The following is a 14965-nucleotide window of genomic DNA, read 5'->3' on the forward strand; positions in this document are numbered from 1 at the left end:
GTGTGGGCAGGTTATACATATTTGGCATAATTTATGTTCAAAACTTTATACAAATAAAATTTTTAAATATAATTATAAATTGTGTCAAAATAAATATATTTTACTATAATATACTATAAATGTTATTACAATAGTTTTAAATACAGCAGTAAATGATGATAATGATAATAATGACGGTAAAGATGTGTTTTGTACTGTACATGTATCTGCTGCTAAAATAGCAGCAGATACATGTACAGTACAAAACTTTTTGTACGTAAATCAATAATTTTTTAAGGAAATAATTTAACTACTGTACTGTATAACTGCTACACTATACATTATATGCCTTAAACTATCTTTTTATTACTGCAAAGGGCGTAGAAATGCCTCGAAAGAAAAGTAGGTTACTTAACACTTTTATTTTACTTACGTAAGTGCATAAGTAAAAGTGAAAAAACTTATTTTTTCAGTAAAACAGTTTAAATTAAAACAATATAACTGTAATACTATTTATTATAATATGATATTATACTGTTAAATCAGTAGAGAGAGCAAAGTTGATCGGAAGAAAAACTAAGAAGCGTGTCATTTAACGGCCTTTATCTGTCTCCCAGTTACTGTATAGTACATGGTTTTGTCGGCAAAATGTTCTGTTATATTATGACTGTTGCAGTATAAACTAAAATTGCTAAATTAAGATTTTATAATCTTACGAAGAAGAAAAATACTTTAAAAAGTAGAAAATAATCTATCAATCGTCATCTACATAAACAGCATAACTTTATAATATGTTATAATGTAAACTATAACAGCTACATTATACCGTTGTAACTGTAAAGAACATAAAAGTACCTTTAACTTTTCTTACATGTCTGCCGCGAGTATATAAATCATTTTAGTATAGAAACACTACCTGATTCTTGTTGTTGCACTTCATTTCCATTAACATAATCGTTGATTTTATTTTCGTAAAGGCAACTGTGATCGAGTTCGTAACGTCTAGCGTGTCTCTTAAATAACCTTTTCATGATAACACCCTTCAAACAACAATCCCCGTCGGAGGAGCAGCAGCAAATGCGCTTCATGTGATCGTTCGAATGTGTAACGCAATGCACAATGATAAAGCTGATACTGGACTATCGCTTCTGGTTTCGATTAAGTAGGGCAATTACTGATAAACCAATGAGGAAAAAATTAAGGAATAAAAAGACGGGAAACAATGTTCGTTTTACAAAAATGAAAATGCAATCGAGCGCAAAATGAAAAGTGAAAGCTGATTGGTTCGTTCGTTTGAATTTTAAATTATTTTCCTGTTTATTTTCAATATATGTGCTATGTAACCTACGTACAGTCTTATATGCACACCTACAAAGTCATACATATGAATTGACAGCAGTTAATATGTGAGTCTTAAGAGCAGACAGTGCTGTGTATAGGCCTGTAATCTATACGATTTATGAGCGCGATCATTAAGCAGTTGTGTTAGCATATATCTTACATAAATTATTTATAATAGTCTATATTTTTAAGAATCGAAGAATGGGGCGGCAGACAGATAGATTGACGATGATGTAAACTATTTTATTAAAGTTAAAGTTTAGTATTTCTACGTTATTTGTTTGTCTGCTAAAATAAATCACTCCAAGTCGGATAAGAGAAAGTAGTTTTACTTGCTTTTAATCTAGAAATTATTTTAATTTTTAGAATTTTTTACCGATCCCAGTGTTTTAATATTTTATACAAATTCATACGTATGCATATAGCTATAAATTGCACGTTTGAAATGTGTAAACATCCATATTGAAGCATTTAGAGGAGATACATAAAGGACAAACGTGTATACGTACAGTATATTCAAATACTAAGGGTACATTTCTCTCTTCGTATTTAAGGATATGAATAGTTTGTATGTATGAATTTACGAATGGGTGTATCGTACTTATACATCTCTACTAATGCTATTAAACACACATTTTATCAAACTTTTTGCACGTCGATCAATACAATTTAAGGTTTAATTAACGAATTATCTTTATAACCGCATTTAATCGATATAAAAACATCAGATTTCGTGTATTATTAAATTTTCGTGCAAGTAATGGATGAATAATGTTCCCAACACTTTCTACTCCATCGTTGAAAGTAATCGATTAGCCGAGATATCGGAGGTATAAGTTCCTATGTAATCTTACCATTAAAACTTAAAAATAAATCTAAAAAATGTAATTAAATTAAAAAAGCCACAATGCGATACGTAAGATTTATTTTTTACAAATTAAGAACAAACGATTCGACACGATAAGCATATTTTCCGCGTATCTAAACACACAAATTGTATATAAAACAATAGTAAAATTACGGAAAAAATTCGTAAACAATTATCCAAATTTGCATGGATAGGAAGTAAAACATAAAATTTCCAAAAATACATCAGATTGTACTGTAAATTATACATAAATTTGTAAAAAAATTGAATTAAAAATAGCACTCACTCGGCATAGGTTCATCTTCGATATCATCTTCGTCGACAGAATCGGTAACAGTGATAAATACTTGATGCCCAACATTCTCTCTCCTGTTCGCTAGTAACTGATTGAAATAATTTGCAGCATATTGTAAAACATCTGTAGGTTTCTCTACTAAAACATTAACTGTAAATTCTAATAATAAATCGGTTAATTCGGGCGGAACTTGAGGAGTTTGAGTACTCATACTTCTTTCTAGATACGGAGTTTGACGCCCTGTAAACGGCTCGCCCGCAGTGCACGTCTGGAAAAACCAACACCCCTATCCGTACGCAATGTAAGCTACCTGAAACGTCATTGGATTGACCACGTTAACTCTAGCTAAATATATATACAGGGATGTATATATACGCTGACGTAGGAATGTATGTAAAATACACGCACTCGTTGCATACTCTATACATCCTATACCTAGCATCTACTCTATACGCAATATCAATCTTAAATTGCCTATATAACTTAGCCCCTATACTTACATTACTATATAGGCTAATTACATTTCATTTTATTGTTAAATTACTTACATTTATAATCATACTATTTTATTTTACGTCTCACCTACCTTACACCCAATATTTTTACTAGCTATATTAAGAGACTAATACCCCTTTTATCATTTCATTCTATACCTTACCTTTACCTATATTTCATATTTCGTCACATATTAATTTTACTTAGAATTATGTCATTCTTTACCTCGTAATGCTGTACAGTACTGTACATCTTACATTTTATTATTTGATAACAGCCGTAACCTCCCTTTATTACTTTATACTTCCTTATTAGCGCTACATACCCTAAATTCTCTCGCACGGTTACGGACGTATATCCTTACGTTTACCCGTTTTATTTTGAATGCTGCAATTTATTTCAACGATAACAATTGTACCAAGTGCCTCATCCACGTATTTAACAACGAAGAGGCACTGCAAATGCGGTTCATTGTTAAACAACCGAATCGTTCATCCTTTTAAATTTAACCGAGGTCATTTTAAATGAAACATGGACAATTTTTAACATTTTAAATTGCTCTTTGTAGACTAATAATAATGTAATATACGGGAATTTTTAGTTTTTATAAAAATTTTACTGTTATTTAGAATAAAACTACCGCAATTAGAATATTTTAATTAAATATTTATTTATTTATTTTATTAATTTTTAAATTGTAATTTATATCGTTTCTTTCCAGTAGATGGAGGCACCGCATCGAATGGATGTAAATTACATTATTTGAATTCGAATTAAACGATTTTTAAATTTGAATTTTGAAAAATTTCTTAAATTTGCGTCCATTCGATTTTTAAAATAAGTTTTCTAAAAATAGTGCAAAAAGGTTTTCCAAATTTGGCATAGGAAATTTATTGAAAGTTTTTGCTTTCTCTTATTTTTTATTTATAAACTTTTTTCTAAAAAGAAAATCTTTATATACAAATATCCATCCGTTTTTTAAAGTTACGAACGAAATTTTTAAAAATCGTAAATCTAACATTTCTTAGGAGTAAATTTTTTCTAAACGCGTTACCCTTTTCAAATTGGGCCGCTGAAAATAAAGTAAATTCCGTCCTTAGAGATGGAAAAGATTAGCAGATTTCTTTCGCTGGTAAATCCTCGTTTTTTGAATCGGGGCAAATAAGTTTTTCGAGTGGATTTTACGCTTAAATCCACTCGAAAAATTTAGTCCGTTTCAAAAAGCGGAGATTTCTCACCAAAACCCAGCCGCAGCTGTCCACTAAACACCTGGACAAACGATTCCAGAAAGAATAAAACTAATGCCGTTTCTTTCTTTCTTTATAAACGCAATTATATAATTTACAAAAAAGGCAATATGATTTTATGAAAATTTTAGAAAACTAAAAGATTTTATAAATATTTTTTAAAAATAAAAACAATTTTTAAAACTTACTTTGTTAATGAATTTTTTCTTTTATTTTTCAAGCGCGTATATAAATGTTTTTTTGCTACTTTTTGAAAATTTTATTCAAAAATTACGATAGATTTTCATTTTGAAATATTTAATTTAATCTACATTTATTAAATTTTGAATATTTTAAAATCTAAAAAATGTATATATATGTCTAAATGAAATTTTAAAAAATATTTTAATGTAAATAATAATAAATTTCATATCAGTGTTTAAAGACAAAATTACCTAAAAAATTCTAAAACCTTTTTGTAATTTCAAATAAATTGAAAAAAATTCTCATATTCTCCAAAAAACTAATTATTTAAAAATAAATTTTTAAATATAAGAAGAGAAAATTAAAAAAGTTAATAATTCCAATTTAAAAATCCGAAAACTTAATTTTTATCTAAACATATTGTATTAAAATATGGATTTTTTAATCGAATTTAATATAATAAACATTGGATAAAATATAAAAGAGAAAAAGAAAAATGCGTATAGAGTTTTAAAAACGAATGAAGTAAAGAAATGCGCAAAACTAATTTTTAACAACTCTTTTATTTGTATAGGATTAGCCTAAGGAATTAGTTTTCTAGACACACGTTTAAAAAATTAGCCATTACAACGCAATTTAAGTATTTCGATTTTCAAATAAAATTCATCGTTTTTGAAGATTTTCTTCTCCAACAATTATTTATTTCCGATTGGTCGATATTTAAATTATCGATGACGCGTCGACGCCGCTAGCCAATAATTTGTAATTTAACGTATTTAGTAACCGTTTAAAGTTTTGTTGGTACAAAAACGCTTGGCTTAGTTCGTTCGATATATTTACCGCGGTGGCGGACGGTTTTATGGAAAATACCAGTAAAATCGATGGAAGTTTCGAATTTAAATTTGAAAAATTGCCGAAAATTCGACAAAAACAAAGATTAAAAGCTAACGAAAGAGAAAGGAAACGCGTAAAATTAATAAATTTGGCATTCGACCGGCTTAAAAAAATCCTAACCAAGTCTCGCGTGGTTAATTCGGGAGCGAAAAAAATTTCCAAATTGCAGATATTGAAATTTTCCATCGATTATATTAGATGTTTACAGACTTTAACCGAATGTCGGCATAATCGAATAAGCCCACGGTTTTATACAGGTGAGTCTTTTACATTTTCTTAGCGCTATAAAATATAAAAGACCAAAATTATTTAAATGAGCTATGTTAGATTTAGATATGCCCTTTGATCGTACTCGAAACTTGATAAATATTTACGTAATTATTTTTAATATAAAATTTTTTAAACATCCAACAGTCTTTTCTCTCGTTAAGATAAAATCCAGAAATCTGATTTAAAAACGACAAATTGCTTTTTAGAATTATAAAAACATCCAAAAATTGCATTAAATATTTTCAAAACTTAAAAGCGGAGTTAAATGTTTACGTGTGTTTTTTGATTTTAGGAAATGCCAATGGATTTTTTTCATTTTGTAATCATTCTCTGTCGTGGTCTAGAGAGAAACCGGAAGAAAATAGTAAGATCGTCTTGGCCGCCATCTGGACTCCGCAACATCCAAAATGGCTGCGAAGCGCGTATAAAAAGGAATAAATCAAACTTTTATTAAAGCTCGAGTATTATTCGTTGTTGCGAGTTTCCTCCTCGAAGCTGACAATCGGATTAGAAATTTTCTCGGAGGAGGAGGAAGAATTTAAATGCTCGTTCGAGAACACACGAAAGGAGATTACTGGAGGGCGTATAAGGTTCCTCCTCCCATTTTCAAAGGATAATAAGTGCCAACATCTTCTGAATTTATCCAAGAATGTACGGTACGAGTGCTCGAGATGGACAAAAATGTTCTTACTATCTACAAAGAAGCTGTAATTCTTAGTACATTAAACACACTGTAGTAAAATCGAGGAGCGAGTAGGCTGAAGTATACGAAACCGTGGAAATCTTCACTCGACCCTTTGTTATCGGAAGACGCATTTTGGTCCAATTTAATTCGTTTTATAACAAATAACGCAAAATTTATGCTAATTATAAACTTTTAATAAAATTTCAACACGAAATAAACATTTTATACAAAAATCATTAAAAACATTTTGCATATTTACATTTCGAATCGACATTAAAATCCAAAAAAATCATAAATATATTTTTTAATTTGAAAATAAATATTTTAAAATTGATCAAATATATTAATTACATTTCATATATTTTTTTGATTTTTTTCTGCTGGTAAAAAAACTGATTGTACTTGAAATTATCACAGAAAAATTAGCTGAAAAGTTGCATTTTTTGAAATTTACCTCTTTTATTGAGTGATTTTTATCCCATACTTTTTAAGAATTTCATTTTTAAATTCTAAAAGAAACTGGAACAAATGGAATTTCGACTCAACTTTTGATTCGAGTGATTTCGACGTTAGCCAGTTTTCTATGTATCTCGTCCTCTCTTAATCTCTCCTCCTCCTCGTCCAAGTAGGATGCTGATTCTTGACAATCCACCAAACCGTAACGTTCGCAAACCAATTTTTTCTGATCGAAAACCGTGCCGTTGCCACATAGAAACATAATATCGATGACACTATTGTTTTCGCCGGGCGTACATATATGAAACATCTGGCAATCTGTTTCCGCATCCGCGTAATAACCACCCAAACTCTTACCGATACACGAGAAATTGGTTTTTGGAAGATTATGGTAAGAATAACTAGGGGGCTGCTGCCTACGAAATCTCTTAAGTTCGTAATTGTTAACGTTCTGACAATGGGCTATGTATTGTTCGCATTGTTGTTTCTCTTCGTTAAAGTATGTATCGTTTGGGCATTCGATTTTGTAACTTAACATCCTACCGTCGTTGTTAAGCAGACATTTGTAGTACATCCTGCACCCGCTTTGCACGTCGGCATAGTTGTTACCCGGCTGTTTGTCTTGACAAAAATTCAATTCGTGTTCCGAAATCGATCGAGGATCATCTAAGAAAGATGTCTGAAACGTGGAAAAAAATTTGATATTTTTTTCATTTTTTTCGAATTTTTTCTACAAAAAATATCCTTACCTTTACGAAATTCCAACCTTGAAAGATAAAGAGTAGACAGATAATTTCTACAGAAAAGAAACAAGAAACAAACAAGGACAGTGAATTAAAGTGTACAAAACGTGTTTATGGTGTTTTTAGAATCGAGTTTTATTATATCTTTGTTCTAAAAAATGTTTATAAATACCTGTGAAATTTATAAGATTCATAACACTTTATTTTCTTCTTTGAAAAAAAAATCCAAAATATCCTCAACCAAATTCTTCTATCATAATTCCTGTGTGATTGACATCCTGTAAAATGGAAATTGTAATTTTTTAGAATTATCTGCAAAACCACTTAACGAAATGAATTTTGAATATTAAATTAACAGGTTTTTGGCATTTAAATGACAATAGTTTCAATAATGTAATCCGTTGTGTAATGAAAAATACCGTATTGTATTTTCTAAACAATTCAAAATTTTTTAAGGAAATTGGCAGCGTGTTTATAACATCTCTAGACTGTTTTTTTTTTCCTTAATAAAAACACTTACTACTCCCAACTATATTGTTACACTTGATTACCTCTGACTATTTTTTATTTGAAAAAATACACAAATAAGGAATTAGGGTTAATGAGCAAGTGTATTTTAAAAAAGGCAATAGAACTGTGTGTTTTTGTCTTTAAAAAAGAGCAGAACTAGAGACACTTAAATGCACTTTTTATTTGAAAAAATACACAAATATATGTCTCTAGTTCTTCTGTCTTTTTTAAATAAAGGCACAACTGTACCTGGTTCTGTTGTCTATTTAATGAAAAAAACACAAATATCTCTAGTTCTGTTATTTTCTTGAAAATACACTCGACTATCTATCTCTAACCATATTTTCCTCCCAAATATAAAAATGCACTTAACTATTCCCAGTTCTGTTGTTTTTTTAAATAAAAACGCACTTAGCTTTATTTCTATTGATTTTTTTAAAAATAAAAATACAGTTTTCTTCAATAAAAGATAAATGTACAAATGTACTTAGTCACATTGTCTTTTTCTTATTATCAAAAACTTGACTATCCCAGGTTATCCCGCGTTTTCTTTAGCGAAGAACTCGATTTTATATCCTGTCTCTAATAAAAATCTATTTTAACACAATATTTTGTAAGCTTTCTTTTGTGAAACCTTGACTATCCCCGTTCGCTTTTTTATTTTTAGTGAAAAACGTGACGATCTATAGTCACCCAGTCTTTATTTTATTAAAATAGCATTATTTTCTAATAGAAAGCGCCAGACTACCTCTAAAGAATTCTCTATTATTCTTTACTAAAATATCATTATCTCGACCACTTCTATCCTGACTTACCTTGTCTTTCGTAAAAACTTGATTATCCTAGACATCACGTGCGTTCTCTCCTATAAAATTTAATTTGCCAAGTTCCTGTCTTTTTAGTAAAACCTTGCGTTTTTTACACGTGAGTATTCATAATTGAGTCTTTACCCTCTCATTTACTGTCTTCACTCGTTGTCTATTCTCGCCCAATACAGATTGAACCTAGACAAACTAATGAATTCGGCTCCCTTTGGGAAGATTGAACAATTAATTTTTAATACTTATAATGATTTCTGGCTCTTTAAAACTGTGCATCCTTCTAGTGTCTTGTTTATCCTAAACCAAACCACACCTACCCTTAGTGCTTTCCCTGGCGAAATACATGTTTACCCTAATCCAATACGTCACTGTCTCTATCCCTACTAATGTCTGTACTCTCACCAAATACTTAGGTATCCCCATTCATTTACCTTTTACTTTCACGAAATGCTTGACTAGCCCTTAAGGCTGGTATACACGGTAAGGAAATCCTCAAAGGATGTGCTTAACAGACGAAAAAAACTCGGATATAACTGGCTGGATCGAACATAGTAATTTACAAAACTTATTAAAATATCTCCCAACGTATAAAGAATTATTTTTATTTAAAAATGGATAGATAGAAAAAAAAATCACAGTTAATCCTCAAAGGATTTCCTTACCGTGTATACCAGCCTTTAGTCACCCTCACAATTGCTAGTCATTCACCCTCTTCTCTCATCATTTATTTACTCTCGATTATTCCTAACCAAACATTCGTATAGTAAATGACGAGTCAATTGCCCTCTACTTTCACAAAATAAAAACTAATTGACTTAGAATAGCACGTGTTTGATTAGAGAATAGTAACTAGGAATAGTCGAGGATATTTGTGGGAGTAAAAAAGTAGCCTAACTGATTCGGGATGGGCACGTATTTGATGAGAGTAGAGGGTAGGTGATTCGCAAAATCCTTGACTATTACTAGTTACCTATTCTCTATTCTCAGCAAATACTTGACTATCCTTAGGCAAATGTATCTTTTCACTAATAAAACCAGGACTACTCACGCTTACTGTCATTTTTAGAAAATTCTTTGATAATCTTAACGTGTCTTGCTAAAAAAAAAACCTGGATTGTCCGAGTTACCTTTTGTCTTTTCTGTAGTAAAAATGCAAACTATCCTTAATCAGGACCTATCGTTAACGAAAACCATGTATTTCCTTACTTATTACCACTCGACAATATAGTCAAACATATTGCACTAAAAATTTCCAGAAAAATACTTTTTTTAATCTAAAAAAATTACCAAGTTCTAAAAATACAAAATTTGCTAGTAAAAGTAGGAAAGTGAAATGATGTTACTCGTGACTACTTGCTGAATATTTTTTACTACTGTTATCAGTGATGAATTTTCGTATTTTGAACGAGTTTTTTTTATTAATTATTAATCAATCATTTCAAAGAAATTCGTACGAAATACTTAAAGAAACACATACTTACTTTGATGTTTAAATTAAAGTTGGAATTTTTGTGCGTTGATTGGAACAATTTCACTAACAGTTGTGAGATTGTTTCGCAATGTAAGCAACCTTGCCACCTGAAAACTTGTAAAGTGGGTCACATCGCCTCCAGCAAAAATGACCAGGAATAAAAAAAAAAATTTCTTTAAATTAATGGAGGAAAATAGAAAAAAAATTAGCGGTATTTTTCAAATATGGCTCACTAAAAATCACTTTTTTAAAAAGAATAAAATGCACAAAATGCCAATTAAACGTTACAGTTAACAAACCAGCGAAAGTATTTAAAATTTCAAAATTAAAATTTTTCGTGTGAAATTTTTAAAAACTCAATTTTAGTTCGTATATATTTAATTTTGATTCGTGAGAGAATTAGTGAGCTTTTTGAATTTCATATTAAAAAATAAATAAAAATGTATTTTTGGAACTGGCAAAATTCCATTGCCACACCTTTAGCCTTGAACATCTTCCTGTAATTTCATTCATTCACTTCCTTTTTGGATGCTTCTGACTTGAAAGGCTACTTTTAAAAATTCTACAAAATTATCTTAAAGGGTTTTTTAGTTTTAAATTACATAAAGTTTCTAAAAAACATTTTTTCCATTTAAAAATAAGAATTAAAGTGTGTGAAAACTTCAAAAATTTCACCTCATCTCTTTCCCTTTCCAAAAAAAAAACATATGGACTCAAACAACACAATATTTTAAGATTTTTTTTGAACAATTTTATTTTAATTTCTCTTCATACAGACTATAATCTTGTTTTCTTTGTTTTTTAAATGTAAAATACATCAAACAATTCAAAAAACATCAGTGAACTCCATTAGGAGAACTTGAGCACATTAACGTGGTTTTTAACATAAAATATACAATACAATTAAACCTTTATATGCACAAAACATTGCATAAAACATAATATGATTGCAAGTACAAGTGAATTACAATATTGTAATTTCACATGCAATTCTCTTGAAAACCATGACAGATAATTCCAACAGTTAAGGTGGAAAGGTTTAGAAGTCTGTGAATTTTACAGATAAAATTCTCAAATTTTGAAGAATGTTGCCAAGAGTTTTAATTACTGGAGCAGTTTGACGACAAATATTTTCCAATCTCGAGCTTAATCCGATCTGCATTACGTTATTTTCTTTGTATGAGATGACTGGAATCTGTTCGATTTTACCGTCCAAAGTATTTCTATCGTTGGAAATCCCTTTAGTAATTGTTACGTTTAGCATTGTTTAAGGTGGTTTGGTACAAAGATTAAACAATAGGAGGTAATATCAAGAAAAATGCAAGGTGACGACAATAAGAGCAAGGAAGCGAGAACATAAAAGTGCAAAACGACAACCATATGAACAATTTAGACAGTACAAAAAAATTAGAAAAGAGGAGAAAATGGTTAACATTTGATGGTTATAATCGTACAAAATAATTTAAAATTATAATTATTTAACAATCTTTTTTTCTTACATAAAAACACATTAAAAACTCCAATTATCCAGATAACTAGTTTAAGCAAATATCTATTTTTTCTATCAAAATCTCCAATATATATGCACGTACATAATTATCAAAAATGTACCTGTGAATGAATATAATTTATTTTTAACAAAGTCCGAGGGAAATCTAGATAACTGGAATTTTAATGTATTGTTTAACTTTTATAAAACTTCATTCAAATAGAACTTTCCTAATAATCAACAATAATAAAACAATTACATTTTATGGGAAGCCAACTGTATTTTTTTAGAAATTGAATATAAAGCGAATGTTTCTTCTGTTCCGAAACAAACTATAGATGTGTATAATGGCAGTAAGGACATCTAGAAGTAAGGCATCGTCACTCCATGCACATTTTCTGTTTTCTTTAATGAAAATGGAGGCGTCTACATTGTTGCCGAGTACATTAAATGGTTAACACCTAATGCATACAAAACATGCTTACATTGTTCAAATAATAAATTATATATTGTAACAAACATGGTTTTTGTATTAACAACGTGTAAGCACCACACACTCCACATATCTCTGAGTGTAGAGAAACAAGAGATAACAAGTAACATTTAAAACTGGTATGTGTCTCCATATAACTGTTGTGTTAAAAAATTTGGTATATTTGATGGGCAAATCAAATTTGGGATGTGGAATCCTTTGGCACGGTGTGGTAATGGAACAATAAACTATAACAATGGCAGCCGTTCTTGTCCGCCACAATGCACTATGTCCAAGTTTTCCTAAAAATACTTCCTAAAGTATGTAGAAAAAAATTATTCAAAATTAAAAATATGTATATTAAGTGTATATAAAAAAAATTATGAAACAAATTTTTGTTCTTCTCTTATAAATGAAAAATGATCTTCATAAATATATTTTTATGTAAGACAAGGTGCACTAGCAACTGGAGCTTGGGGCTTGGGTTTTGGTTTGATGTTGTGCTTTTTCATATATTCTAAAAATTGATCAGGCAATTCAGCCAGCACTTCCTTCGCCAGCAATACTTGACTTTTACTCCAATTTTCTCCAGATACAAATTCTCTAAATGGCACAAACTAAAAGAATATATATTTATTAGATATGTAATCTTATTCTTTACTATTTACAAAGCTAAAAATCAATAGATAAATATAAATTTATAGGTCTAGATACTTTTGGTCACTGTATGGATTCAATAGATTTAACTCTCAAACCATTATACTAATAATGATGATAATACTAATGATTTACTATTACTATTACATCCATTACTAACTTCTATCTTTTTATTTGCATCCAGGGAATACAAAATATTTAAATTTTGAACTTTCCAGATTAGTTGGGTAATTAATTCTTATCAAATATCTGGATATTTAACATAATTTTAAAAAATAGAATTATATCCAGTTTTGAATTGCTTTAGAACTTAATCTACTCAGGTGTCAAATTAAATAAATTTTTTAATAGAGAGTATGTATGCCTTTGGAAACAAACAACCGTCATCAGTCATCGAAATGCTGGAATTCTCAAAGCTGAAGAAATCCTACTTTGCCATGATGCCCAACCATTTTGGATTTGCTACCAAGTGATTGCATGCATTAGGGCATTTACAGTTATTTGCAATGGCTGAGGAAGTAAAGACACTGGCCCACCACTCTGGAGGGCTTGGGTTTGAATCTGAGTCGAAAAGCTCGGGAATTTTTCACAAACAGTCTGACCTGGCTAGGTTGGGCCCAGTCCTTTACCAGCCAGCTACTCAAACCCATAACAGATACAGAACAAAGACCCACAGGGTGGAAAGAGTTAAAACAGGCTTTGAAATTCCAAGTACATTTGATTATATACTATCCATCTATTCTATATACAAGCTTGGGCTATAACTTTTTTCTTATTTAGTAACATCTATTTTCTTACATTTATCATATATTAACAGAAAACAACACACGCCAGTTCTCTATACAAGAGAAAACATCTCAGAATTGAACAAAGGCAGACAAGTGCAAAGCAAACTCCAGCATCTATCAAAGCATGTGAATAATCAATTCCCAATAGTGAACTGCTTATCATCACGAAACAATCTACAATTAATACAATCAATTTTAATTAGTGATGTAATGAATATTCAGTTACTATTCGGTATTCGGCCGAATACCGAATACCTAAAAACAGAAGTAAGAAATAACAAAAACACAGTAAATTAATCATTTTGGTATTTAGATTTAATGTTATCGGGTTAGTGTTGTTTGTTTATATTTATTTATAACTTATAACATGCACAAAATAAAAAAGAACATAATATTAGTCACTTGTATTCACAATTTATAATTACGAAGATCAGCACACGTACACACCTATTCGTTCGAGAATTGTTGTACATCTGAGGGTCTGACCCTGCCTATCTTTCTTTTTAAGCGCTCGTCTTTGCTCTTTCCTCTATCGCTCTAGTCCACGTATGCCTATGCATACATCATAATACGCCCTCATGATACTTTCGATTCATCACTTTTTCGTTGTAGATTTCCCATTTTACAATTACGTGACTCATAGCCTGGTGATAACGGACAAAAGAGACATTCATTCATTCATTCATTTCTTTATTAACGCACACAATGGTACATGCCGGGTTCCGCAGTGAGCACTACCCGGTGATAACAAATTACAATAATAAAGATACAGATAGATATAGGTGTTACAAAATACATAATTAATTATAATATAAAGGTAAAATACACAGGCGTAATAGGTACACAATACAATAACACAATACAATACAATACAGAAAACACTGACGATCGAGCGGTGTCTCGAAGATTGTGCTTGGTGCGATTTCAGCTAAAATCCAGTCACATTCGACACCAATACACAAAGTCCATCCTTAAAAAGAGACAGCCATAAGCAAAATAGGATGAAGAAAAATGTTCTTCAGCACTAATGTATATATTGTGTACTGTAAACTTAGTGCTGCAGTCTTGATCATCTGTCCGCACGTAAACAGTACACTTTGGTAGAGAATAACTACTGAATAATCAGGATAAATTACACTTATGCCAGACATCCTGAGGCTTATGATGTGTAACATGATGGCTGCTGAAATTAGAATTATTTGATGAATCGGAATAAGATGGTATCGTATCATACTCAAGAGAGTGATTGAGTACAAAGCTGACTAAAAGCCACTGACTGTTGTACGTGCAAAGTATTTGGT

The 14965-nt window shown here is 30.3% G+C and overlaps 4 protein-coding genes across 7 annotated transcripts in view; 1 reads left to right on the plus strand and 3 right to left on the minus strand.

Annotated features, from left to right (window-relative positions):
- LOC111638637 (cAMP-dependent protein kinase type II regulatory subunit-like) overlaps positions 1-2757 on the minus strand; it is a 41020-nt gene extending 38263 nt beyond the window's left edge. The window contains exon 1 of one of the 2 annotated variants that reach the window (XM_023384386.1): positions 2475-2757. In XM_023384386.1, the coding sequence (XP_023240154.1) occupies positions 2475-2694 (220 nt within the window). In that variant the 5' untranslated portion in view covers positions 2695-2757. Of the gene's footprint in view, positions 1-895; positions 1394-2474 lie in introns of those variants that run through there. The other variant, XM_023384387.1, reaches the window with a different exon arrangement.
- Positions 2758-5028: 2271 nt separating this feature from the next.
- Positions 5029-6521, plus strand: LOC111638656 (achaete-scute homolog 1-like). The gene is made up of 2 exons (XM_023384405.1): positions 5029-5559; positions 5865-6521. Exons 1-2 carry the CDS (start codon positions 5268-5270, stop codon positions 6008-6010), a joined length of 438 nt encoding a protein of 145 aa, XP_023240173.1. The 5' UTR covers positions 5029-5267; the 3' UTR covers positions 6011-6521.
- A 10-nt stretch (positions 6522-6531) lies between these two features.
- On the minus strand, positions 6532-10867 carry LOC111638655. Of its 3 annotated transcripts, none has more exons than XM_023384402.1 (4): positions 10269-10867; positions 7629-7734; positions 7463-7509; positions 6532-7392 (listed from the first exon to the last, which is right to left on the minus strand). In XM_023384402.1, the coding sequence occupies exons 2-4, from the start codon at positions 7648-7650 to the stop codon at positions 6799-6801; spliced, it is 663 nt and encodes a 220-aa protein (XP_023240170.1). In that variant the 5' UTR covers positions 7651-7734; positions 10269-10867; the 3' UTR covers positions 6532-6798. The 3 variants fall into 3 exon arrangements, with proteins under 3 accessions (XP_023240170.1, XP_023240171.1, XP_023240172.1); XM_023384403.1 differs by lacking the exon at positions 10269-10867 and adding an exon at positions 9915-10258; XM_023384404.1 differs by lacking the exon at positions 10269-10867 and adding an exon at positions 8782-9239.
- Positions 10868-10999: 132 nt separating this feature from the next.
- Positions 11000-14965, minus strand: part of LOC111638649 (copine-5-like) — a 21044-nt gene continuing 17078 nt past the window's right edge. The window contains exon 3 of the mRNA XM_023384396.1: positions 11000-12836. Within this exon, the coding sequence (XP_023240164.1) occupies positions 12660-12836 (177 nt within the window). The 3' untranslated portion in view covers positions 11000-12659. The remainder of the gene's footprint in view (positions 12837-14965) is intronic.

Source organism: Centruroides sculpturatus, unplaced genomic scaffold, assembly GCF_000671375.1.
Source record: "Centruroides sculpturatus isolate CEXI.00-Female unplaced genomic scaffold, Cexi_2.0 scaffold854, whole genome shotgun sequence".
NCBI classification, from domain to species: Eukaryota; Metazoa; Arthropoda; class Arachnida; order Scorpiones; family Buthidae; genus Centruroides; species Centruroides sculpturatus.